At 67.5% G+C, this 25,863-nt stretch overlaps 1 protein-coding gene across 1 annotated transcript in view; it reads left to right on the forward strand.

Annotated features, from left to right (window-relative positions):
* DNMT3A (DNA methyltransferase 3 alpha) overlaps positions 1 to 25,863 on the forward strand; it is a 58,607-nt gene that overhangs the window by 22,101 nt on the left and 10,643 nt on the right. The window contains 3 exon segments of the mRNA XM_075415148.1: positions 8,674 to 9,001; positions 18,144 to 18,190; positions 19,944 to 20,090. Of these exon segments, the coding sequence (XP_075271263.1) occupies positions 8,674 to 9,001; positions 18,144 to 18,190; positions 19,944 to 20,090 (522 nt within the window).

Raw genomic sequence — 25,863 nt, forward strand, 5'->3', positions numbered from 1 at the left:
TCACACACACACGTCACACACATCACACACACGTGTCACACACACACGTCACACACATCACACACACGTGTCACACACACACGTGTCACACACATGTCACACACACACCCCACACACACACATCGCACCTGTCACACATGTGTCAAATACACGTGTCACACACACGTGTCACATGCTCACACCTGTTGCACACGCACACATCACACACCCACGCCTGTCACACACACGTGTCACACACACACACTCTCCTGTCACACGTCCTTGCCTGGCACACACATGTGTCACACCCCCCCGCCTGTTGCACACACACGTCACACACACTCCCCTGTCACACTCACATCTGTCACACACACACGTGTCACACACGTATGTCACACACCCCCACCTGGCACACACACATGTCACACACCCCTGCCTGTCGCACACACACGTGTCACACCCCCCACATGTCACACACACGTGTCACACACACACATCACACACACCCTGCCTGTCACACACTCACACCTGTTGCACACACACGTGTCACACACACACTCCCCTGTCACACAACCCCACCTGTCACACACACATGCGTGTCACACACACACATGTTACACACGTGTCACACGCACACTCCCCTGTCACACACCCCCGGGTGGCACACCCACTCCCTGCCTGCAGTGTTGGCGTTGCCCGGCTGACACACGCGTGTGCACGCCGCGGGCTCCAGCTGACACACGCGTGTGCGCGCTGCGGGCTCCAGCTGACACACGCGTGTGCACGCCGCGGGCTCCGGCTGTGCCTGTCACGCTCTGCCCCACCCTCACGCTCACCACGGGCCACGTTTGCGTGTGTCACGCTCGCACACGTGTCTGCACACGGGGCTGTCACGGGGCCTGGCTCTGCCTGTCACCTGTACACACGCACACACACGCACACGCACACACACGTGTCCCCGGCTCTGCCTGCGGCGCACACCCAGGCGTGCGAGCACGCGTCACGTTGTCCCCGCGCACGGCTGTCACGCGCCGCGTCCCTTCCCGTCCCCGGCTCTGCCTGTCACACACGCGTGCACAGCCACCGCGGGGCCCGGCTCCGCCTCTCTTGCACACGCGTGTGCACCGGCCGTCCCACGTTCCCGCTGCCGATGGGGACAGGCCGGCGGGGGGGGGGGGTCCCAGCACCGGCCAACGGGGCAGGACCAGCAGCTCCAGTGTCCCCTCCGCGCTGGGGACTGGGGCAGCCGCGTGACAGCCCCCTGGTCCTGACGGTGTCGTGGCCACGTGTCATGCTCCTGTGGGTGCTGTGGTGTTGTATCCTGGTCCTGGGGGTCTGGTGGCCACTTGTCCTGGAGGTGACATGGCGTTGCGTCCTGGTCCTGAGGGCATCGTGGTTTTGTGTCCTGGTCTTGGGGGTCTCATGGCCACTTGTCCTGGAGGTGACATGGCGTTGAGTCCTGGTCCTGAGGGCATCATGGCGTTGTGTCCTGGTCCTGGGGGTCTGGTGGCCACTTGTCCTGGAGGTGACATGGCATTGCGTCCTGGTCCTGAGGGCATCGTGGTCTTGTGTCCTGGTCCTGGGGGTCTGGTGGCCACTTGTCCTGGAGGTGACATGGCGTTGTGTCCTGGTCCTGAGGGCATCGTGGCGTTGTGTCCTGGTCCTGGGGGTCTGGTGGCCACTTGTCCTGGAGGTGACATGGCGTTGCGTCCTGGTCCTGAGGGCATCGTGGTTTTGTGTCCTGGTCTTGGGGGTCTCATGGCCACTTGTCCTGGAGGTGACATGGCGTTGAGTCCTGGTCCTGAGGGCATCATGGCGTTGTGTCCTGGTCCTGGGGGTCTGGTGGCCACTTGTCCTGGAGGTGACATGGCATTGCGTCCTGGTCCTGAGGGCATCGTGGTCTTGTGTCCTGGTCCTGGGGGTCTGGTGGCCACTTGTCCTGGAGGTGACATGGCGTTGTGTCCTGGTCCTGAGGGCATCATGGCGTTGTGTCCTGGTCCTGGGGGTCTGGTGGCCACTTGTCCTAGAGGTGACATGGCATTGCGTCCTGGTCCTGAGGGCATCGTGGTCTTGTGTCCTGGTCCTGGGGGTCTGGTGGCCACTTGTCCTGGAGGTGACATGGCGTTGTGTCCTGGTCCTGAGGGCATCGTGGTCTTGTGTCCTGGTCCTGGGGGTCTGGTGGCCACTTGTCCTGGAGGTGACATGGCATTGCGTCCTGGTCCTGAGGGCATCGTGGTCTTGTGTCCTGGTCTTGGGGGTCTCATGGCCACTTGTCCTGAAGGTGACATGGCATTGTGTCCTGGTCCTGAGGGCATCGTGGTCTTGTGTCCTGGTCTTGGGGGTCTCATGGCCACTTGTCCTGAAGGTGACATGGCATTGCGTCCTGGTCCTGAGGGCATCGTGGTCTTGTGTCCTGGTCTTGGGGGTCTGGTGGCCACTTGTCCTGGAGGTGACATGGCGTTGTGTCCTGGTCCTGAGGGCATCGTGGTCTTGTGTGCTGGTCTTGGGGGTCTGGTGGCCACTTGTCCTGGAGGTGACATGGCGTTGTGTCCTGGTCCTGAGGGCATCGTGGTCTTGTGTCCTGGTCTTGGGGGTCTGGTGGCCACTTGTCCTAGAGGTGACATGGCGTTGTGTCCTGGTCCTGAGGGCATCATGGCGTTGTGTCCTGGTCCTGTGGGTCTGGTGGCCACTTGTCCTGGAGGTGACATGGCATTGTGTCCTGGTCCTGAGGGCATCGTGGTCTTGTGTCCTGGTCCTGTGGGTCTGGTGGCCACTTGTCCTGGAGGTGACATGGCGTTGTGTCCTGGTCCTGACGGCATCGTGGTCTTGTGTCCTGGTCCTGGGGGTCTGGTGGCCACTTGTCCTGGAGGTGACATGGCGTTGTGTCCTGGTCCTGGGGGTTTCATGGTTGTTTGTTCTGAAGGTGACATGGCGTTTTGTCCTGGTCCTGAGGGCATCGTGGTGTTGTATCCCTGGTCCTCAGGGTTTCATGGCCGTTTGTCCTGGAGGTGACATGGCATTGCGTCCTGGTCCTGATGGTATCATGGCGTTGTGTCCTGGTCCTTAGGGTTTCATGGTTGTTTGTCCTCAATGTCACATGGCGTTGTGTCCTGGTCCTGAGAGCATCATGGTCTTGTGTCCTGGTCCTCAAGGTTTCACGGTCATTTGTGCAGGTCCTGAAGTTGCTGTGGCATTGTATCCAGGTCCCCGTGGTGTCAGGTCCTTGTGTCTTGGTCCTCAGGGTGCCATGGCATTGCATCTGGGTCCTCACGGTGTCACCTCCGTTTGTCTTGGTCCTGCGGGTGACACGGTGTTGTGTCCTGGTGCTGAGGGCGTCATGGCGTTGCGTCCTGGTCCTGCAGGTTTCACGGCCGTTTGTCCAGGTCGTGGAGGTGTCGCGGCAGTGTATCCAGGTCCCCTGGTGTCATTGTCACTTGTGCCTTGGTCCCAGGGTGTTCGCTGCAACGTGACCTGCTCCTCGGGGTGTGGTGGCAGCGAGCCCTGGTCCGGAGTGTGCCGGGGAGGTGTGGCTTGGTCCTGAGGGTGCCTGGACCACTTGTCTTGGACCTGAAGCTGCCAGGCGTTGTGTCCTGGTCCTGAGGGCGCCGTGGCCTTCTGGTCTGGTCCTGTGACTGTCATGGCTCTGTGTCCTGGTCCTCATGGTGTCACCTCCATTTCGTCTTGGTCCTCAGGGTGTCGTGGTATTGTGTCGTGGTCGTGAAGGTGCCCCAGCATCGTGTCCAGGTCCTCATGGTGTCACATCCTTGTGTCTTGGTCCTGAGGACGCCGTGGATGTGTCTTCTGTTTCCCAAGGGTGTCACGGCTTTGTGTCCTGGTCCTGAGGGTGTCGTGACAGTGTCTCCAGGTCCTCCTGGTGTCATACACTTGGGTCTCGGTCCTGAGGATGCCGTGGATGTGTCTTCTGTTTCCCAAGGGTGTCACGGCTTTATGTCCTGGTCCTGAGGGTGTCGTGGCAGTGTCTCCAGGTCCTCCTGGTGTCATACACTTGGGTCTCGGTCCTGAGGACGCCGTGGATGTGTGTCCTTTCCCTGAGGGTGTCACGGCGTTGTGTCCTGGTCCAGAGGACCAAACGGCAGCGCGTCCTGTTCCTTAGGGTGTCATCACACCATGTCCTGGTCCTGAAGGTGTCGTGACAGTGTGTTCAGGTCCTCCTGGTGTCACCTGCTTCTGTCCTGGTCCTGTGGGTACCGTCCCTCTGTCCAGGTCCTGAGGCTGTCATTGTGCCATGGTCTGGAGGGTGTTACTGGAAGGTGACCTGCTCCTGAGGGTGGCCTGGAAGCGTGTCCTTGTCCTGAGACTGCCATGGTCGAGTGTGGTGGTCCTGAAGTTGCCGTGGCATTTTGTCCTGCTCCTGAGGGTGCTGTGGCGCTGTATCCTGGTCCTCAGGGTGACACAGCAGCGTGTCCTGGTCACGAGGGTGTCACGTCCGTGTGTCCTGGTCCTGAGGACATCATGGCACTGTGTCCTGGTCCTGGAGGTGCCACAGCAACATTTCCCGGTCCTCAGCGTCTCACGTCTGCCTGTCCTGGCCCTGACGGTTTCAGGGCCGTTTGTCCTGACCATGAAGGTGTTGTGGCACTGCGTCCTTCTCCTGAGGGTGCCACAGCAGGATACACTGCTCCTCAGGGTGTCATCGCCACGTGTCATCGTCCTGAGGGTGTCATTGTGTTGTGCCCGGATCAGGAGGGTGCTGTGGCAGCGTGGCCTGGTCTTGAGGGTGCCGTGGCTTTGTTGTCCTCATCCTGAGAACGTTGGGGCTGTGTCTCCTTGTCCTGAGGGTGTCATGACAGCGTGTCCAGCTCCCCAGGGTTTCAGGGGGCTGTGTCCTGCTCCTGAGGGTGACGTGACGATGTGTCCTGGTCCGGAGGGCATCGCGGTTGTGTAGCTTGGTCCAGAGGACGTTGTGGCTGTCTGTCCGGCTTCTGAGGAGGCCATGGCCCCGTGTCGGTTCTTTGCAGATGTCATGGCAGTGTGTCCTCATCCTGAAGGTGTCATGGCAGTGTGTCCTCATCCTGAAGGTGTCATGGCTGTGTATCCTCGTCACAAGGGTGCCATGGCTGTGTGTCCTCATCCTGAGGGTGTCATGTCCATGTGTCCTGATCCTGAGGGCACTGTGGTGGTGTGTCCTGGTCCTGAGGGGTCCATGATGTTCTGTCCTGCTCCTGAGGATGCCATGTCACCGTGTCCTGGTCCTGACGGCGTCATGGCAGTGTATCCAGGTCCTCGTGGTGTCACATCCTTCCCACCCAAACCATTCCATGATGCTATGGTTCTGTGGTGTCCATGTGTCCAGGTTCTGCGGGTGCCATGGCAGCTTTTCCTGATCTGAGGATGTCACAGTAGCGTGTCCAGGTCCTGAGGATGCCGTGGCTCCGTGTCCTCGTCCTGAGGCTGCCATGGAAGTGTGTCCTGGTCCTGAGAGTGCCTTGGCAGATTGTCCAGGTCCTGAGGGTGTCATGTCCATGTGTCCTGCTCCTGAGGGCGCCATGGAGGTGTGTCATGGGCCTGAAGGTGCTGTGGTGGTGTGTCCTGCTCCGGAGTGTCTCACGATGCTGTGTCACGGTACTGAGGGTGCCGTGGCGTTGAGTCCTGGGGGTGTCATTGCAATGTGTCTTTGTCCTGAGGGTGTCTTGACCCCTTCTCCTGGACCTGCATGTCCTCATCATGAGGGTGCCGTGTCTGTGTCCTCATCCTGAGGGTGCCATGGCTGTGTGTCCTCACCACAAGGGTGCCATGGCTGTGTGTCCTCCTCCATAAGGTGCCATGGCTGTGTGTCCTCCTCCAGAAGGTGCCATGGCTGTGTGTCCTCATCGTGAGGGTGCCCTGCCATTGTGTCCTCGTTCTGAAGGTGCCCTGGCTGTGTGTCCTGGCCCTGCGGGTGCCGTGACACCATGTCCAGGTCCTGAGGGTGCTGTGGCAGTTTCTCCTGATCCTGAGGGTTTTGGGGCACCACGTCCTAGTCCTGAGGGCGTGCCCGGCTGGGGAGCAGCTCTGTGGAAAGGGACCTGCAGGTCCTGGTGGGCACCAGGCTCAGTCGGGGTGAGCACCGGGCTGCGCCGACGCGGGCGTCTCCAGCAGAGGTGAAGAAGGTGTCATCCCACTGCTCAGCGCTGGCCAGGCCACGGCTGGACTCGGGCGCTCAGTTGTGGTCCCTGCTCTGCACAAGAGGCTGGAGAGGGTCCAGGGCAGGGCCACAAAGATGGTCCAAGGACTGGGACACCTGCCATGTGGGGAAGGGCCAGGAGAAAGGGGCTTCTTCAGCCTGGAGAAAAGAGGGCTTGGGAAGACCTGGTCGCCATGTTCCCGTGTTTCAAGGGTGGCTACAAGGAAGGTGGAGACTCCGTTTCCACAGGGAGTCACCGGGACGAGGCGATGGGTGATGGGTGCAGGTTACTCATGGGGAGATGCCAACGGGACACGCGAGGAGGATAGGTGACGGCGAGAACAGTCAGCCACTGGAGTCATCTCCGCAGGGAAGCGGTGGATTCCCCGGCGCTGGGCACCTTTGCGAGTCCGCTGGACAGGGTGCGGGGCCATCTTGACTAGACCGTGCTTCGCCGGGAAGGGTTGGACCAGATGATCCATGAGGTCCCTTCCAACGTTGGTGATTCACGGCTGTGTGTCCCTGTCCTGAGGGTGTCCGTACACCGTGTCCTGGGGGTGTCCTGCGACATGAGGACTTTATGGCCTCAAGCTGCGTCAGGGGAGGTTCAGGTCGGAGATCAGGAAAAAGTTCTTCACTGGAAGAGTGGTCGGGCCTTGGCCCAGGCTGCCCAGGGCAGTGGGGGAGTCCCCATCCCTGGAGAGGTTCAAACACCGTGTGGATGTGGCACTTGGGGACATGGTTTAGCAGGCGTGGGGGTGTTGGGTTGATGGTTGGGCTTGATGATCTCAGAGGTCTTCTCCAACCTCAATGATTCCATGGTTCTGTGATTCCATGAGCAGCTCCTGAGGGTGCCGTGGCAGCAGTCCCGGGGGTACCATGGCACCATGTTCTTCTGGCCCAGAGGGTGTCATGCCACCGCGTCCTGGTCCTGAGGGTTTCATGACAGTGTGGCCTGGTCCTGGGAGTGTCGTGTCTGTGTGGCCTGGTCCTGGGGGTTTCATGGCACCGTGTCCTGGACCTGAGGGTTCTTTGGCCGTTTTTCCTGGTCCTGAGGGTGTCATGGCTGCGTGTCCTTCTCCTGAGGGTGTCCTGACAGTGTGTCCTGGTACTGATGATGCCACATCCATGTCTCCTTGTCCTGAGAGTGCAGTGGCATTGCCTTTTGGTCCTGAACGTGTCATGGCCATGTGTCCATGTCCTGAGGGCGTCACTGCAGCGTGTCCTGGTCCTGAAGATGCTGTGGCGGTGTCTCCTGGTCCTGAGAGTGCCATGGCAGCGTGTCCTAGTGCTGAAGGTGCCATAGCCGTGCGTCGTGGTCCTGAAGGCCTCATGGCACCATGTCCGTGTCCTGACGGTGTCATGGCCATGTGTCCTGGTCCTGAGGGAGTCACAGCAACATGTCATGGTCTTGAGGGTGTCATGGCAGCACGTCTCGGGCCGTGATGGTGCCATGCTCTTCTGTCCTGGCCGTGAGGTGTCCGTGGCGATGTGTTTTGCTCCTGAGGATGTCGTGACAACATGGCGTGTTCCTCAGGGTGCCATGGCGTTGTGTCCTGGCATCCCATGGCATTGTGTCCCGGTCCTGGCGGTGCCATGGCAGCGTGTCCTCATCCTGAGGGTGTCACAGCACCATGTCCTCATCCTGATGACGCCAGGTCCATGCATCCTGGTTCTGCAGGCACCATGGCCTTGTGTGGTGGTCCTTGTGGTGTCAGGACAGCGTCTCCATGTCCTGAGGGTGTCACAGCACCATGTCCTCATCCTGATGACACCAGGTCCATGCATCCTGGTCCCACAGGCGCCATGGCCTTGTGTGGTGGTCCTCGTGGTGTCAGGACAGCGTCTCCATGTCCTGAGGGTGTCACAGCACCATGTCCTCATCCTGATGACGCCAGGTCCATGCATCCTGGTCCCGCAGGCACCATGGCCTTGTGTGGTGGTCCTCGTGGTGTCAGGACAGCGTCTCCATGTCCTGAGGGTGTCACAGCACCATGTCCTCATCCTGATGACGCCAGGTCCATGCATCCTGGTCCCACAGGCGCCATGGCCTTGTGTGGTGGTCCTCGTGGTGTCAGGACAGCGTCTCCATGTCCTGAGGGTGTCACAGCACCATGTCCTCATCCTGATGACGCCAGGTCCATGCATCCTGGTCCCGCAGGCGCCGTGGCGTTGTGTGGTGGTCCTCGTGGTGTCAGGACAGCGTCTCCATGTCCTGAGGGTGCCATGGCCACGTCTCCATGTCCTGAGGGTGCCACTGTAGCCCCGTCCCACCCTGGTTCCCCCCACCAGCCCCGGCAGGCAGCAGCAGCCCGGGGTGCCTGAGGTGCAGGAGGTGGAACTCGGTCTTCCGGCGTGGTGGGCTTTCGTCCCCAGGTGGTCCCCGCGTCGTCGTGGAGCCGCGTCTCTGGGACATGGTCCCGGAGACGCCCTTAGCGCGGTGCCGTGCGTGGTGGGGAGGTGGGCGCAGGGCGGGGGGCCGGTTGGTGAGGGGTGGTGGTGGGCACGAGCTGGGGTGGCGTGGCCCCACCAGCACCCATGGCAGCTCCTTTCCCTCTCCTTCCCGGCAGGTGGAGAGCAGTGACACCCCCAAAGACAGCGCGGCCGTGCCCCAGTGCCCCCCGGCCTGCCCCGAGGCCAGCCCCGCCGAGCCGCTGCCCAACGGGGACCTGGAGGGCGACGGCGCCCAGTGGAAGGGCGCGGAGCGCGGCGGCGGCGCGAGCCCCGGCGACGACGAGACGGAGAGCCTGCCGGACGGCGAGACGCGCCGGGCGCTGGAGAACGGCCGCTGCACCCCCAAGGAGCGCCTGGACGCGGCGGCCGATGAGGGTGAGCTGGCCCCTTCCGACCCCCAGAAGAAACGCGGGAGGAGGAAACTCCTGGAAGCCGCTGAGAAAAGTAAGACCTTGGCCTTGAGGGGCCGCCCGCCGCGGGGGGCCCGCCGGCACCCGCTGCGCCCCGCGGGACCCCCCGGCGCTGCCCGCCGTGCCGCCCGGGCCGGGGAGCGCTGCCGGAGGACGAGGAGGAGGAAGGGCCGAGCCCCCGCGGGGTGCGGGGTGGGGGGCTGCCCTCGCCCGCTCGGCCGCCGCGCCGCGGCGGGATTGGGTGGGCGGGAGGGGAGCGCGGTCCTCGTGGTGCCGGCGCGGGTGCCGCGTGGTACAGGGGTGCCCTGCCCGCACCCCCGCCTGGCCCGGAGCGTGGCGCGTGGCGCGGGGCTGGGGCCGCGTGGCGTGGCAGCGCTGCGTGTGCCGCGTGGTGCAGGAGGCATCGCGTGGCGCGGTGCTGGTGCCGCTTCGCGTGGCAGCGCTGCGTGTGCCGCGTGGCACCGGTCCTGGGGCCGCTTCGCGTGGCAGCGCTGCGTGTGCCGCGTGGCAGCGCTGTGTGTGCCGCGTGGCGCCGGTGCTGGGGCCACGTGGTGCAGTGCTGGGGCCACGTGGCGTGGCAGCGCTGCGTGTGCCGCGTGGTGCGGGAGGCGTCGCGTGGCACCGGTGCTGGGGCCGCTTTGCGTGGCAGCGCTGCATGTGCCGCGTGGCGCGGTGCTGGGGCCACTTCGTGTGGCAGTGCTGCGTGTGCCGCGTGGCGCGGTGCTGGGGCCACTTCGTGTGGCAGCGCTGCGTGTGCCGCGTGGCAGCGCTGTGTGTGCCGTGTGGCGCCGGTGCTGGGGCCGCGTGGTGCAGTGCTGGGGCCACGTGGCGTGGCAGCGCTGCGTGTGCCGCGTGGCGCGGGAGGCGTCGCGTGGTGCGGTGCTGGGGCCGCTTTGCGTGGCAGCGCTGCGTGTGCCGCGGTGCTGGGGCCGCGCGGCGCCGGGGCCGAGGAGGTGCCCGTCATGGTGCCAGGGCTGCTCTGGGTGTTGCAGGGAGCGCGCCAGGCACCGGCACGGGCTCAGCACCAAATGGGGGTTGGTCCCAGGCACTGGCACGGGCTCAGCGCCACGCTGGGGTTGGTCCCAGGCACCGGCACAGGTTCAGGACCGCACTGTTGTCAGTCCCAGGCACCAGCACGAGCTCAGCACCGCGCTGGGGTCAGCCCCAGGCACCGACATGGGCTCAGAATCACACTGGGGTCAGCCTCAGGGACCATCACGGGCTCAGCGCCGCGCTGGGGTTGGTCCCAGGCACCGGCACGGGCTCAGCACCGCGCTGGGGTTGGTCCCAGGCACCGGCACGGGCTCGGCACTGCACTGTTGTCAGTCCCAGGCACCATCACAGGCTCAGCACCGTGCTGGGGTCAGCCCCAGGCACCGGCACGGGGCTCAGAATCACACTGGGGTCAGCCTCAGGGACCATCACGGGCTCAGCACCGCGCTGGTGTCGGTCCCAGGCACCGGCACAGGCTCAGCACCACACTGGGGTCAGCCCCAGGCACCGGCACAGGCTCAGCACCGCGCTGGGGTCAGCCCCAGGCACCGGCACGGGGCTCAGCGCCGCGCTGGGAAGCAGCTCGGCGACGAAGGCCCCGGGGGTCCCAGTGGACCCCCAGCCGAGCGGGGTTCCCAGTACGGGGGGACATGGGCAGACTGGGGGGAGCCCAGCGAGGGCCCCCGGGATGCTGCAGGGACGGCTCCGGGGTGGAAGCCATCGCGGGGAGGGAGGCAGGGGGGGAGCCCGGCCAGGACCGGGGTGCCCGTGCCGGGACCGGGGCCACGGGCACAGACCGGGCTGGGGGGTCCCTGGGGACCCCGGCCCCACTGCTCAGCGCGAGGTGGCACAGGCACGGGGGTCTCCGTCCCTGCAGGCTCTGGTCGTGGCCCTGGGCAGTGGCTCCGGGGGGCCCGGCTGGAGCATGGGGACCCCAGCAGCGGCTCCGGCTGCCCCCCGGCACCCACCGCCGTGGGCCCCGCTGCCAGCACCCCGCTTGGCCGGGCGGTGCCGGGCGGTGGGACGGGGCAGCCGGGACCGGGATGGAGCCGGGGGCCGCAGCGCTGGGGCTCTGCGGAGGGGAGAGGGCGTGGGGCCGGGGTGGGCAGTGGGCTCCGGCGCTCGGGGTGCAGCAGGGAGACCCCACAGCCGGCCATGGCGGGCTGGGACCGGAGACGGGCAAGGACGGGCTGGGCTGGAGCTGGGAGGGACTGGGATGGGCTGGAGAGGGGGGAGGCAGAGCTGGGATGGAGCTGGGAGAGACTGGGATGGGCTGGAGAGGGGAGAGGCAGAACTGGGATGGAGCTGGGAGAGACTGGGATGGGCTGGAGATGGATGAGGCAGAACTGGGATGGAACTGGGAGAGACTGGGATGGGCTGGAGATGGAGGAGGCAGAGCTGGGATGGAACTGGGAGAGACTGGGATGGGCTGGGATGCAGGAGGCAGAGCTGGGATGGAACTGGGAGAGACTGGGATGGGCTGGGATGGAAGAGGCAGAGCTGGGATGGAACTGGGAGAGACTGGGATGTGCTGGGATGCAGGAGGCAGGGCTGGGATGGAACTGGGAGGGACTGGGATGGACTGGGATGCAGGAGGCAGAACTGGGATGGAGCTGGGAGAGACTGGGATGGGCTGGAGATGGAGGAGGCAGAGCTGGGCTGGAACTGGGAGAGACTGGGATGGGCTGGGATGGAGGAGGCAGAGCTGGGCTGGAACTGGGAGAGACTGGGATGGACTGGAGAGGGGAGAGGCAGGGCTGGGATGGAGCTGGGAGAGACTGGGATGGACTGGGATGCAGGAGGCAGAACTGGGATGGAACTGGGAGGGACTGGGATGTGCTGGGATGCAGGAGGCAGGGCTGGGCAGGAGGCAGCGCTGCGGACGCTGCCGCAGTCCCGAGGCCGCGGAGCAGCGGCCGCCGCCGCGCGGTGCAGACGGTGGCGGGGGCTGCGGCGCTGGGCACGGCCCGGTGCCACGCTGAGCGCGGCGGTGCTGAGCGCGGCGTGGCCCGGTGCGGGGACCCGCGGGCCATGGGGCGCGGGCAGCCCCGGGGCTCTGCGTCCGGCGGCAGCAGGGACGCGGGCACGGGGCCACGAGCATGGGTGCCACGGGCGTGGGTGCCACGAGCACGGGTGCCACGGGAGCGGGTGCCACGTGCGTGGGTGCCACGAGCGCGGGTGCGACGGGCGTGGGTGCCACGGGCGCGGGTGCCACGAGCGCGGGTGCCACGTGCGTGGGTGCGACGGGCGTGGGTGCCACGGGCGCGGGTGCCATGGGCGCGGGTGCCATGAGCGTGGGTGCCACAAGCACGGGTGCCACGAGCGCGGGTGCCACGAGCATGGGTGCCACAAGCACGGTGCCACGGGCGTGGGTGCCACAAACGTGGGTGCCACGAGCGTGGGTGCCACGGGCGTGGGTGCCACGGGCGCGGGTGCCAGGAGCGGGGGTGCCACAAGCACGGGTGCCACAAGCGCGGGTGCCACAAGCATGGGTGCCATTGAGTGTGGGTGCCACGAGCGCGGGTGCCACGAGCGTGGGTGCCACGAGCGGGGGTGCCATTGAGTGTGGGTGCCACAAGCGTGGGTGCCACGAGCGTGGGTGCCACGAGTGTGGGTGCCACGAGTGCAGGTGCCACGAGTGCGGCTGCCACAAGCGCGGGTGCCACGGGCGCAGGTGCCACAAGCGTGAGTGCCACGAGCGTGGGTACCATTGAGCGTGGGTGCCACGAGCCTGGGTGCCACGAGCGTGGGTGCCACGAGCGTGGGTGCCATTGAGCGCGGATGCCACGAGCGCGGATGCCACAAGCGCGAGTGCCACGAGCGCGGGTGCCATGGGTGCAGGTGCCACAGGAACGGGTGCCACGAGCGTGGGTGCCATTGAGCGCGGGTGCCACGAGCGCGGGTGCCATGGGTGCAGGTGCCACAAGCACGGGTGCCACGAGCGTGGGTGCCACGAGCATGGGTGCCATTGAGCGCGGGTGCCACGAGCGTGGGTGCCACGAGCGTGGGTGCCACAAGCGCAGGTGCCATTGAGCGTGGGTGCCACGAGCGTGGGTGCCACGAGCATGGGTGCCATTGAGCGCGGGTGCCACGAGCGTGGGTGCCACGAGCGTGGGTGCCTCAAGCACGGGTGCCATTGAGCGTGGGTGCCACGAGCGCGGGTGCCATTGAGCGTGGGTGCCACGAGCGCGGGTGCCACGAGCACGGGTGCCACGAGCGTGGGTGCCACAAGCGCGGGTGCCACGAGTGCGGGTGCCACGAGCGTGGGTGCCACGAGTGCGAGTGCCACAAGCGCAGGTGCCACGGGCGCGGGTGCCACAAGCGTGGGTGCCACGGGCGCAGGTGCCACGAGCGCGGGTGCCACAAGGTTGGCGGTGGCATCGTCACCTTCCGGCGTCGGGCTCGGCTGCGGCCGCATCCTCGTGCGCTGCCCGGTGCCACGGCTCGTCCCGCCGGGCAGAGGCTCCCGCAGCGCCCCGCGTCGCTGCTTCCTCCTCCTCCTCCTCCTCCTCGCACGCCGGCCACGCACCGCTTGCCGCCGCGCCGAGCGTGATTCGCTGCCCGGGCGGGGGTCTCGGCAGCGGGGGCACGGCCGTGCCCCCGCTGCCGAGACCCCCGCCCGGGCAGCGCGGCCGTGCCGGGTGCGGGGGGACGCCCGGGCGCGAGCGGGGGGCGCGGGGCGGCCGGCAGCCGTCGCAGGAAGGCGCGGGGGCGGGGACGGCGCGGCACGCGGCGGGCAGAGGGGTGCGGGGACACCGGCTGCGTGTCCCCAGCTGGGTCGGTGCCCCCCCCAGTTTGGCCCGTCCCGGTGCCAGGGGTGCGGGACCCAGTGGCGGGGGGGGGACCAGCAGGTCAGGACAGGTCAGGTCGCCTCTCCCGTGCCTCAGTTTCCCCACCCGAGCGGGGGCCGGGAGCACAGGGTGGCCGGGCAGGGAGCCAGAAAGCTCCTGTCTCCCAGTGTCCCCCAGTGTCCCCCAGTGACTCCCAGTGACCCCCAGTGTCCCCCAGTGACCCCAAGTGTCCCCCAGTGACCCCCAGTGTCCCCCAGTGACTCCCAGTGACCCCCAGTGTCCCCCAGTGACCCCAAGTGTCCCCCAGTGTCCCCCAGTGACCCCCAGTGTCCCCCAGTGACTCCCAGTGACCCCCAGTGTCCCCCAGTGTCCCCCAGTGACCCCCAGTGTCCCCCGTGACCCCTAGTGTCCCCCAGTGTCCCCCAGTGACCCCCAGTGACCCCAAGTGTCCCCCAGTGTCCCCCAGTGTCCCCCAGTGACCCCAAGTGTCCCCCAGTGACTCCCAGTGACCCCCAGTGTCCCCCAGTGACCCCAAGTGTCCCCCAGTGTCCCCCAGTGACCCCCAGTGTCCCCCAGTGACTCCCAGTGACCCCCAGTGTCCCCCAGTGTCCCCCAGTGACTCCCAGTGACCCCCAGTGTCCCCCAGTGACCTCAAGTGTCCCCCAGTGTCCCCCAGTGTCCCCCAGTGACTCCCAGTGACCCCCAGTGTCCCCCAGTGACCCCAAGTGTCCCCCAGTGTCCCCCAGTGACTCCCAGTGAACCCTAGTGACCCCCAGTGTCCCCCAGTGTCCCCCAGTGACCCCCAGTGACTCCCAGTGTCCCCCAGTGACCCCCAGTGTCCCCCAGTGACTCCCAGTGACCCCTAGTGACCCCCAGTGTCCCCCAGTGACTCCCAGTGACCCCCAGTGACCCCCAGTGACTCCCAGTGTCTCCCAGTGACCCCCAGTGTCCCCCAGTGACCCCCAGTGACCCCCAGTGTCCCCCAGTGACTCCCAGTGTCCCCCAGTGACCCCCAGTGTCCCCCAGTGTCCCCCAGTGACCCCCAGTGACTCCCAGTGTCCCCCAGTGACCCCCAGTGTCCCCCAGTGACTCCCAGTGACCCCTAGTGACCCCCAGTGTCCCCCAGTGACTCCCAGTGACCCCCAGTGACCCCCAGTGACTCCCAGTGTCTCCCAGTGACCCCCAGTGTCCCCCAGTGACCCCCAGTGACCCCCAGTGTCCCCCAGTGACTCCCAGTGACCCCTAGTGACCCCCAGTGTCCCCCAGTGACCCCCAGTGTCCCCCAGTGTCCCCCAGTGACTCCCAGTGACCCCCAGTGTCCCCCAGTGACCCCAAGTGTCCCCCAGCGACTCCCAGTGACCCCCAGTGTCCCCCAGTGACCCCAAGTGTCCCCCAGTGACCCCCAGTGACCCCCAGTGACTCCCAGTGACCCCCAGTGTCCCCCAGTGACCCCCAGTGACCCCAAGTGTCCCCCAGTGTCCCCCAGTGACTCCCAGTGACCCCCAGTGTCCCCCAGTGACCCCCAGTGACCCCCAGTGACCCCCAGTGTCCCCCAGTGACCCCCAGTGACCCCAAGTGTCCCCCAGTGACCCCCAGTGTCCCCCAGTGACTCCCAGTGACCCCCAGTGTCCCCCAGTGACCCCCAGTGTCCCCCAGTGTCCCCCAGTGTCCCCCAGTGACCCCCAGTGACTCCCAGTGTCCCCCAGTGACCCCCAGTGTCCCCCAGTGACTCCCAGTGACCCCTAGTGACCCCCAGTGTCCCCCAGTGACTCCCAGTGACCCCCAGTGACCCCCAGTGACTCCCAGTGTCTCCCAGTGACCCCCAGTGTCCCCCAGTGACCCCCAGTGACACCCAGTGTCCCCCAGTGACTCCCAGTGACCCCCAGTGACCCCCAGTGTCCCCCAGTGACTCCCAGTGACCCCCAGTGTCCCCCAGTGACCCCAAGTGTCCCCCAGTGACCCCCAGTGACTCCCAGTGACCCCCAGTGTCCCCCAGTGACCCCCAGTGACCCCAAGTGTCCCCCAGTGTCCCCCAGTGACCCCCAGTGACCCCCAGTGACCCCCAGTGTCCCCCAGTGACCCCCAGTGACCCCAAGTGTCCCCCAGTGACCCCCAGTGTCCCCCAGTGACTCCCAGTGACCCCCAGTGTCCCCCAGTGTCCCCCAGTGACTCCCAGTGACCCCCAGTGACCCCCAGTGACTCCCAGTGTCTCCCAGTGACCCCCAGTGTCCCCCAGTGACCCCCAGTGACCCCCAGTGTCCCCCAGTGACTCCCAGTGTCCCCCAGTGACCCCCAGTGTCCCCCAGTGTCCCCCAGTGACCCCCAGTGACTCCCAGTGTCCCCCAGTGACCCCCAGTGTCCCCCAGTGACTCCCAGTGACCCCTAGTGACCCCCAGTGTCCCCCAGTGACTCCCAGTGACCCCCAGTGACCCCCAGTGACTCCCAGTGTCTCCCAGTGACCCCCAGTGTCCCCCAGTGACCCCCAGTGACCCCCAGTGTCCCCCAGTGACTCCCAGTGACCCCTAGTGACCCCCAGTGTCCCCCAGTGACCCCCAGTGACCCCCAGTGTCCCCCAGTGACTCCCAGTGACCCCCAGTGTCCCCCAGTGACCCCAAGTGACCCCCAGTGACTCCCAGTGACCCCCAGTGTCCCCCAGTGACCCCAAGTGTCCCCCAGTGACCCCCAGTGACCCCCAGTGACTCCCAGTGACCCCCAGTGTCCCCCAGTGACCCCCAGTGACCCCAAGTGTCCCCCAGTGTCCCCCAGTGACTCCCAGTGACCCCCAGTGTCCCCCAGTGACCCCCAGTGACCCCCAGTGACCCCCAGTGACCCCAAGTGTCCCCCAGTGACCCCCAGTGTCCCCCAGTGACTCCCAGTGTCCCCCAGTGACCCCCAGTGTCCCCCAGTGACTCCCAGTGACCCCCAGTGTCCCCCAGTGCCCCCCCGTGTCTGCTTCTGGGCCGGGGTCCGGCTGCCGCGGGGGGGTCGGTCCCCCCAAGGGACCCCACGTGGGCGTCGCGCAGGGCTGGGTGGGCGTCCGGGGGGGGCTGTGGCCGCGGACCCCGGGGGGCAGCGGGGGTCCCGGCGGCCGGGGTCGTTTTTAGCCGCCTTCCCGGCAGCGGCGCGTGCCTGCGGCGAGCGAGACGCCGAGAGCGCGGGAAGCCGGCGGGGCTCCGCGCGCTGCCCCTGCCCGCCGCGGCCCCCCCGTCCCCGGACCCCCAACCCACGGCCCCCCGAGCCCCGGACCCCCGAGCCCCAGCCCCTTGACCCCTGGACCCCCGAGCCCTGGACCCCCGACCCCTGGACCCCCAACCCCTGGACCCACAACCCCTGGAGCCACAGTCCCTGGACCCCGGCTCCCCGGACTCCCAAGCCCCAAATCCCCGACCCCCGGACCCCCAACCCCCAGACCCCCGACCCCTGGACCCCCAACCACTGGACCCACAACCCCTGGAGCCCCGACCCCCAGACCCCCAACCCCTGACCCCTGGACCCCCGGACCCCCAACCACTGGACCCACAACCCCTGGACCCACAGTCCCTGGACCCCGGCTCCCCGGACTCCCAAGCCCCAAATCCCCGACCCCCGGACCCCCGAGCCCTGGACCCCTGACCCCCAGACCCCTGACCCCTGGACCCACAACCTCTGGACCCACAATCCCTGGACCCCCGCTCCCCAGACCCCCAACCACTGGACCCATAACCCCTGGACCCACAACCCCTGGACCCCCGACCCCTGGACCCCCGCTCCCCAGACCCCCAACCCCCGGACCCCCGACCCCTGGACCCACAACCTCTGGGTCCACAATCCCTGGACCCCCGACCCCTGGACCCCCGCTCCCTGGACCCCCAACCCCCGGACCCCGACCCCTGGACCCACAACCCCTGGACCCACCACCCCTGGACCCCTGAACCCTGGAGCCCCGCTCCCCGGACCCCCAACCCCCGGACCCCCGACCCCTGGACCCACAACCCCTGGACCCCTGCTCCCCGGACCCCCAACCCCTGGACCCCCGACCCCCAGACCCCCATCCCCTGGAGCCCCAACCCCTGGACCCCCGAGCCCCGGACCCCCGACCCCTGGACCCACAACCTCTGGGTCCACAATCCCTCGACCCCCGATCCCCGGACCCCCAACCCCCGGACCCCCAACCCCTGGACCCCCGCTCCCCGGACCCCCAACCCCTGGACCCCCGCTCCCCGGACCCCCAGCCAGGACGTGGCGGCAGCCGGCTCGCGTCCCGGCAGCGCGGCGCAGGACGATGGGGACGCTTCCCCGGGCTGGGGGGTCCCGGCCGGGGTCGCGGCCGCGCGGCGGGGTCCCGGGGGTCCTGCCCGGTAGCGCGGAGCCCCCCGCCCCCCCGCTGACGGCCGCTCTCCCTTCTGTGCGCAGGCAAAGAGGAGAAGGAGGAGGGCAGCTTCGACAGCCTGAAAATGGAGGCAAGTGCGGCCGGGGCCGCGCGCCGCCGCGTGCTGGGGTCCCCACCGCGGCACGGCCACGGGCACACGGCACCGGGGACCCCCGCGCCCCCCGTGAGCGTGTGTGTGAGTGTGAGTGTGAGTGTGAGTGTGTGAGTGTGTGTGAGTGTGTGTGTGTGTGTGTGAGTGTGTGTGTGAGTGTGTGAGTGTGTGTGTGTGAGTGTGAGTGTGAGTGTGAGTGTGTGAGTGTGTGTGAGTGTGTGTGTGTGTGTGTGAGTGTGTGTGTGAGTGTGTGAGTGAGTGTGTGTGTGTGAGTGTGTGTGTGAGTGTGAGTGTGTGTGAGTGTGAGAGTGTGAGTGTGTGTGTGAGTGTGAGTGTGTGTGTGTGTGTGAGTGTGTGTGTGAGTATGTGAGTGTGTGTGAGTGTGTGTGTGAGTGTGTGTGTGAGTGTGAGTGTGAGTGTGAGTGTGTGTGAGTGTGAGAGTGTGAGTGTGTGTGTGAGTGTGAGTGTGTGTGTGTGTGTGTGAGTGTGAGTGTGAGTGTGAGTGTGTGAGTGTGTGTGTGAGTGTGAGTGTGAGTGTGTGTGTGAGTGTGTGTGTGAGTGTGTGAGTGTGTGTGTGTGAGTGTGTGTGAGTGTGAGTGTGTGTGTGTGAGTGTGAGTGTGTGTGTGTGTGAGTGTGTGTGTGAGTGTGAGTGTGAGTGTGTGTGAGTGTGTGAGTGTGTGTGAGTGAGTGTGTGAGTGTGTGTGTGAGTGTGTGAGTGTGTGTGTGAGTGTGTGAGTGTGAGTGTGTGAGTGTGAGTGTGTGTGTGAGTGTGAGTGTGTGAGTGTGTGTGTGAGTGTGAGTGTGTGTGAGTGTGAGTGTGTGTGTGTGAGTGTGAGCATGAGTGTGTGAGTGTGTGTGTGTGTGTGAGTGTGAGTGTGAGTGTGTGAGTGTGTGTGCCTGTATACACGTGTGTGTGCATGTATGTGTGTGTCTGCATGTGTCTGCATGTGTGTGCACATGTGTGTGCATGTGTGTGTGTGCATGTATGTGTGTGTACGTGTGTCCACGTGCATGCAGGTATGTGTGCACATGTGTGCTGTGCACGTGTGTGTGCCTGTGTGTGTGCATGTGTGTCCACGTGTGTGCAGGTATATGTGCACGTGTGCTGTGCACGTGTGTGCATGTGTATGCACGTGTGTGCGCACGTGTGTGTGCCTGTGTGTCCACATGTGTGCAGGTATGTGGGCACGTGTGTGTGTGCTGTGTGCACATGTGTGCGCATGCGTGTGTGCCGTGTGCACACGTGTGCGCTCACCGCTGCCCGCGCCCCTGTGCCCGTCTCCCCCCTGTTCCCCCTGCCCCGTGCCCCCCGCCCCCCGCCTGCTCCCCACGCCCCCCGCCCACGCCCCCCACCTGCGCCCCCCGCCCACGCCCCCCACCCTGTGCCCCCCACCTGCGCCCCCCGCCCGCTCCCCACGCCCCCCGCTCCCCACGCCCCCCGCTCCCCGCGCCCCCTGCCCGCGCCCCCCGCCCGCTCCCTGCGCCCCCCACCCACGCCCCCCACCCTGTGCCCCCCACCTGCGCCCCCCGCCCGCTCCCCGCGCCCCCCACCCGCGCCCCCCGCCTGCTCCCTGTGCCCCCCACTCCCCGCGCCCCCCACCCTGTGCCCCCCACCCGCTCCCCCCACCCGCGCCCCCCACCCACTCCCCCCGCCCGCTCCCCGCGCCCCCCACCCGCGCCCCCCACCCGCACCCCCCGCTCCCCGCGCCCTCAGCGCGCTGTCTGGCGCAGGGCGCGCGCGGGCGGCTGCGCGGCGGCCTGGGCTGGGAGTCGAGCCTGCGGCAGCGGCCGGTGCAGCGGCACACCTTCCAGGCCGGGGACCCCTACTACATCAGCAAGCGGAAGCGGGACGAGTGGCTGGCGCGCTGGAAGCGGGAGGTGAGCGCCGCGTGGCACCGGGGCGGGGCGGGCGCCGCGACGCCGCGTGACACCGGCCGTGTCCCCCAGCCCGGTGACGGCGGCAGGCAGAGCTCCGCGACGCGGCCGAAGGCGGCGAAGCCGGTGGCGGCGGTGGGGGGGATGGGGGGTGGCGGGAGCCGCGGTGCCGATGGCCGCTCGGGGTGCGGGGGGGGTCCTGGGGGTCCCGTCCCCACCGGCGTCCCCGCCGCTCCCCCCTCACCCCGTTCTCGGCATCGGTGCCAGGGCCCCTGCGCTGCCGAGTGCCATCACGCTGGCACCGTGCGGGGACGCAGCGAGGTTGGCACGGCCACAGGGTCCCCACAGGGCACAGGGCATGGCCATAATGTCTCCACGGGGCACAGGGCACAGCTGGCATGGCCACCATGTCCCCACAGGGTGTAGGGCACGGCCATAATGTCCCCACAGGGCACAGGGCATGGCTGGCACGGCCACAGGGTCCCCATGTGGCACAGGGCACAGCCACAGGGTCCCCATGTGGCACAGGGCACGGCCATAGGGTCCCTACGGGGCACAGGGCATGGCTGGCATGGCCACAGGGTCCCCACGGGGCACAGGGCACGGCCACAGGGTCCCCATGTGGCACAGGGCACAGCTGGCACAGCCACAGGGTCCCCATGTGGCACAGGGCACAGCCACAGGGTCCCCATGTGGCACAGGGCACAGCTGGCACAGCCACAGGGTCCCCACGGGGCACAGGGCACAACCATGGTGTCCCCACGGGACATGGCCACAATGTCCCCACGGGGCACAGGGCATGGCTGGCACAGCCACAAGGTCCCCACGGGGCAAAGGGCACGGCCACAGGGTCCCCATGTGGCACAGGGCACGGCCATGGTGTCCCCACAGGACATGGCTACGATGTCCCCACAGGGCACAGGGCACGGCTGGCACGGCCACAGGGTCCCCACAGGGCACAGGGCATGGCTGGCATGGCCACAATGTCCCCACAGGGTCCCCATGTGGCACAGGGCACAGCTGGCACAGCCACAGGGTCCCCACGGGGCACAGGGCACAACCATGGTGTCCCCACGGGACATGGCCACAATGTCCCCACGGGGCACAGGGCATGGCTGGCACAGCCACAAGGTCCCCAGGGGGCACAGGGCACGGCCACAGGGTCCCCATGTGGCACAGGGCACGGCCATGGTGTCCCCACAGGACATGGCTACGATGTCCCCACAGGGCACAGGGCATGGCTGGCATGGCCACCATGTCCCCACAGGGTGTAGGACACAGCCATAATGGCCCCATGGGGCACAGGGCATGGCTGGCACGGCCACAGGGTCCCCACAGGGCACAGGGCACGGCCGGGGCGTCCCCGTGGGGCACAGGGCACAGCTCGCACGGCTACAGGGTCCCCATGTGGCACAGGGCACGGCCGTGGTGTCCCCACAGGACATGGCCACGATGTCCCCATGGGGCACATGGCACAACCGCGGTGTCCCCCCATGGCGCAGAGCACGGGCGGGGTGGCTGTGCCAGGGGACCTCGCGGTTTTGCTCCTGTGCCGTGGCCACACTGCAGCCGGTGGCTCACCAGGACGCAGTGCCATGGCCATGCTGTGGCCGGTGGCTCACCAGGACGCGGTGCCATGGCCACGCTGTGGCCGGTGGCTCACCAGGACGCGGTGCCATGGCCACGCTGTGGCCGGTGGCTCACCAGGACGCGGTGCCGTGGCCACGCTGCAGCTGGTGGCTCGCCAGGACGCAGTGCCATGGCCATGCTGTGGCCGGTGGCTCACCAGGACGCGGTGCCATGGCCACGCTGTGGCCGGTGGCTCACCAGGACGCGGTGCCATGGCCACGCTGTGGCCGGTGGCTCACCAGGACGCGGTGCCGTGGCCACGCTGCAGCTGGTGGCTCACCAGGACGCGGTGCCGTGGCCACGCTGCGGCCGGTGGCTCGCCAGGACGCGGTGCCATGGCCACGCTGTGGCCGGTGGCTCGCCAGGACGCAGTGCCATGGCCATGCTGTGGCCGGTGGCTCACCAGGACGCGGTGCCATGGCCACGCTGTGGCCGGTGGCTCACCAGGACGCGGTGCCATGGCCACGCTGTGGCCGGTGGCTCACCAGGACGCGGTGCCGTGGCCACGCTGCAGCTGGTGGCTCGCCAGGACGCAGTGCCATGGCCATGCTGTGGCCGGTGGCTCACCAGGACACGGTGCCATGGCCACGCTGTGGCCGGTGGCTCGCCAGGACGCTGTGCTGTGTCCACGCTGTGGCCGGTGGCTCGCCAGGACACGGTGCCGTGGCCGCGCTGCGGCCGGTGGCTCGCCAGGACGCTGTGCCATGGCCACACTGTGGCCGGTGGCTCGCCAGGTCACGGTGCCGTGGCCACGCTGTGGCCGGTGGCTCGCCAGGACGCGGTGCCATGGCCATGCTGTGGCCGGTGGCTCGCCAGGACGCGGTGCCGTGGCCACGCTGTGGCCGGTGGCTCGCCAGGACGCGGTGCCATGGCCACACTGTGGCCGGTGGCTCACCAGGACGCGGTGCCATGGCCACACTGTGGCCGGTGGCTCGCCAGGACGCGGTGCCATGGCCACGCTGCGGCCGGTGGCTCGCCAGGACGCGGTGCCGTGGCCACGCTGTGGCCGGTGGCTCGCCAGGACGCGGTGCCATGGCCACACTGTGGCCGGTGGCTCACCAGGACGTGGTGCCGTGGCCACGCTGTGGCCGGTGGCTCGCCAGGACGCGGTGCCATGGCCACGCTGCGGCCGGTGGCTCGCCAGGACGCGGTGCCGTGGCCACGCTGCGGCCGGTGGCTCACCAGGACGCGGTGCCATGGCCACGCTGTGGCCGGTGGCTCGCCAGGACGCGGTGCCGTGGCCACGCTGTGGCCGGTGGCTCGCCAGGACGCGGTGCCGTTGTGGGAGAAAGCCCGGAGCGTTTGGAGCCTGGATCGGCCGCCCCAGGGTCCCCAGGGCCGGGGGTCCCCAGGGCAGGGGGTCCCCGGGGACGGGGTCGGGACGTGCCACCCCCAGCCACCTTGCCCTGTGCCCCTCCGGCGAGCTCCCCGTGCCGGCCGCGGTGCCGGCCGTGCCCCGAAGGGGTTCGCACCCCTGGGGGTGCCAGGGCCCCCCGGCCGTCCCTCCTCTTCCTCGCGCCGGGGGCTGCAGCCGCAGCGGGGGGTGCAGGTCCGGCACCGGCGTTTGCCGACTGTGCCGGGACGGCCTCGGCTGGGCCCTGGTGCCGGCCGTGCAGCCCTGCCGCGGTGCCCGGCGTGGGGCAGGGGCGGGGGGCAGGTGGGGTGGGGATGGGATGGGGATGGGGATGGAGATGTGGAGGGGATGGAGATGGAGATGTGGTGGGGATGGAGATGGAGATGGGGATGGAGACAGAGATGGAGATGGGAATGGAGATGGGGAGGGGATGGAGATGGAGATGGGGATGGGATGGAGATGAGATGGAGATGGGATGGAGATGGAGGTGGGATGGGATGGAGATGGGATGGAGATGGGGATGGAGATGGAGATGGAGATGGGATGAGATGGGATGGAGATGGAGATGGGGATGGAGATGGACATGGGGATGGGATGGAGATGAGATGGAGATGGGATGGAGATGGAGGTGGGATGGGATGGAGATGGGGATGAGATGGAGATGGGATGGAGATGGAGATGGGATGGGATGGAGATGGGGATGAGATGGAAATGGGATGGAGATGGAGATAGAGATGGGATGGAGATGGGGATGAGATGGAGATGGGATGGAGATGGAGGTGGGATGGGATGGAGATGGGATGGAGATGGGATGGGATGGAGATGGGATGGGATGGAGATGGAGATGGGGAGGGGATTGGAGATGGAGATGGGACGGGGCAGGGGCAGGGACAGGGATGGGATGAAGATGAAGATGAGAATGGGTGTGAGATTGAGATGGGGCAGGAACAGGGGATGGAGATGGAGATGAGGTGAAGATGAGATGGGGATGGGGGTGGGACAGTGGATGAAGATGGGGATGGAGATGGGGGGGGTGGAGGTGAGGGTGGGGGTGGGGGTGGGATGGAGATGGTTGGGGGTGGGGCAAGGACAGGGACTGGGAGTGGGGGCGGGGTGAGGAGGGGGCAGGGGCCGGAGGGGGGGCAGGGCTGGGGGTCTCGGCGCGCCCCTCGCCCGCGGGCCCGGCTGATCTCCGTTAACGAGCGGCGGATGGGAGACTTCCTCCCCCCCTCCCCCACCGCTGCCGCCCCCCTCCCCCCCCCCGCCGGGGCCATCGGGCCCCTTTGTCCCCGCACTCTGCACCACAAAGGGGGCCCCGGGCTCAGGAGCCAGCGCCGGGGGGCCCGGGACCCCCCACCCCCACCCGGCCGGCAGAGCCTGGGGGGCCCCGAGGGGCCCGGGACCCAGTGCAGTATCGATGTGTACTGGGATGAACTGGGAGATGTGGCCCCAGACCAGTGGGTGCCCATGGGCTGAACTGGGAGATGTGGCCCCAGACCAGTGTGTGTGCTGGGCTGAACTGGGAGACGTGGTCCCAGACCAGTGCCGTGTCAGGGTGTGTGCTGGGCTGAACTGGGAGATGTGGCCCCAGACCAGTGCCGTGTCGGGGTGTGTGCTGGACTGAACTGGGAGATGTGGCCCCAGACCAGTGTGTGTGCTGGGCTGAACTGGGAGATGTGGCCCCAGACCAGAGCTATGCTGGTGTGTGCAATGGGCTGAACTGGGAGATGTGTCCCAGACCAGTGCTGTGTCGATGTGTGCCAGTGGGGTGAACTGGGAGATGTGGCCCCAAACAAGTGTGTGCCCATGGGTTGAACTGGGAGATGCAGCCCCAGACCAGTGCCGTGTCAGGGTGTGTGCTGGGCTGAACTGGGAGACGTGGTCCCAGACCAGTTTGTGTGCCGATAGCCTGAACTGGGAGACGTGGCCCCAGACCAGTGCCGTGTTGGGGTGTGTGCTGGGCTGAACTGGGAGATGTGGCCCCAGACCAGTGCCGTGTCAGGGTGTGTGCTGGGCTGAACTGGGAGATGTGGCCCCAGACCAGTGCCGTGTCAGGGTGTGTGCTGGGCTGAACTGGGAGACGTGGTCCCAGACCAGTGCCGTGTCGGAGTGTAAAATGGGCTGAACTGGGCGATGTGGTCCCAGACCAGTGCCGTGTCAGGGTATGTGCTGGGCTGAACTGGGAGATGAGGTCCCAGACCAGTGCCGTGTCGGTGCGCGTGGCCGTGCTGAGCCCCCCCCAGGCAGAGCCGCTGGGCCAGCTGCCCCCAAACCAGTGCTCGCACTGGGCGGAACTGGCGCAGCAGGGCCGGCCCGGAGCGGCCGGCCAGCCCCCGACTGGTGCGGCACTGGTTGAACTGGGCGGGCAGCCCCGCCCGGAGCCCCCGGCGGATTCCTGCCCCCCCCCCCCCCCCCCTCCCAGCACAAAGGGGCCGGGGCCGCGGCCCGGGGACAAAAGGCGGCGCGGCCCGGCCCAGCCCGGTCGGGATCGCTGAGCCGGGCCGGTGAGTACGGCGGGGCCGGGCCCGGGACACCCCCGCCCCCGAGCCGGGCCGAGCGGGGACACCGGAGCCGGGCCGAGGGGGACCGGGCCGCGGTGGGAGACCGGGCCGGGCCGGGCCGAGAGGAGCCGAGCGGAGCCGAGCGGAGCCGAGAGGAGCCGAGCGGCCGAAGCCGAGCCGAGCGGAGCCGAACGGACCCGACCCGAGCGGAGCCGAGGTGCCGACCCGACCCGAGCAGAGCCGAGAGGTGCCGAGTGGAGCCGAGCGGAGCCGAGGTGCCGACCCGACCCGA

This window comes from Opisthocomus hoazin, chromosome 2 (genome assembly GCF_030867145.1).
Source record: "Opisthocomus hoazin isolate bOpiHoa1 chromosome 2, bOpiHoa1.hap1, whole genome shotgun sequence".
In the NCBI taxonomy this organism is placed as follows: Eukaryota; Metazoa; Chordata; class Aves; order Opisthocomiformes; family Opisthocomidae; genus Opisthocomus; species Opisthocomus hoazin.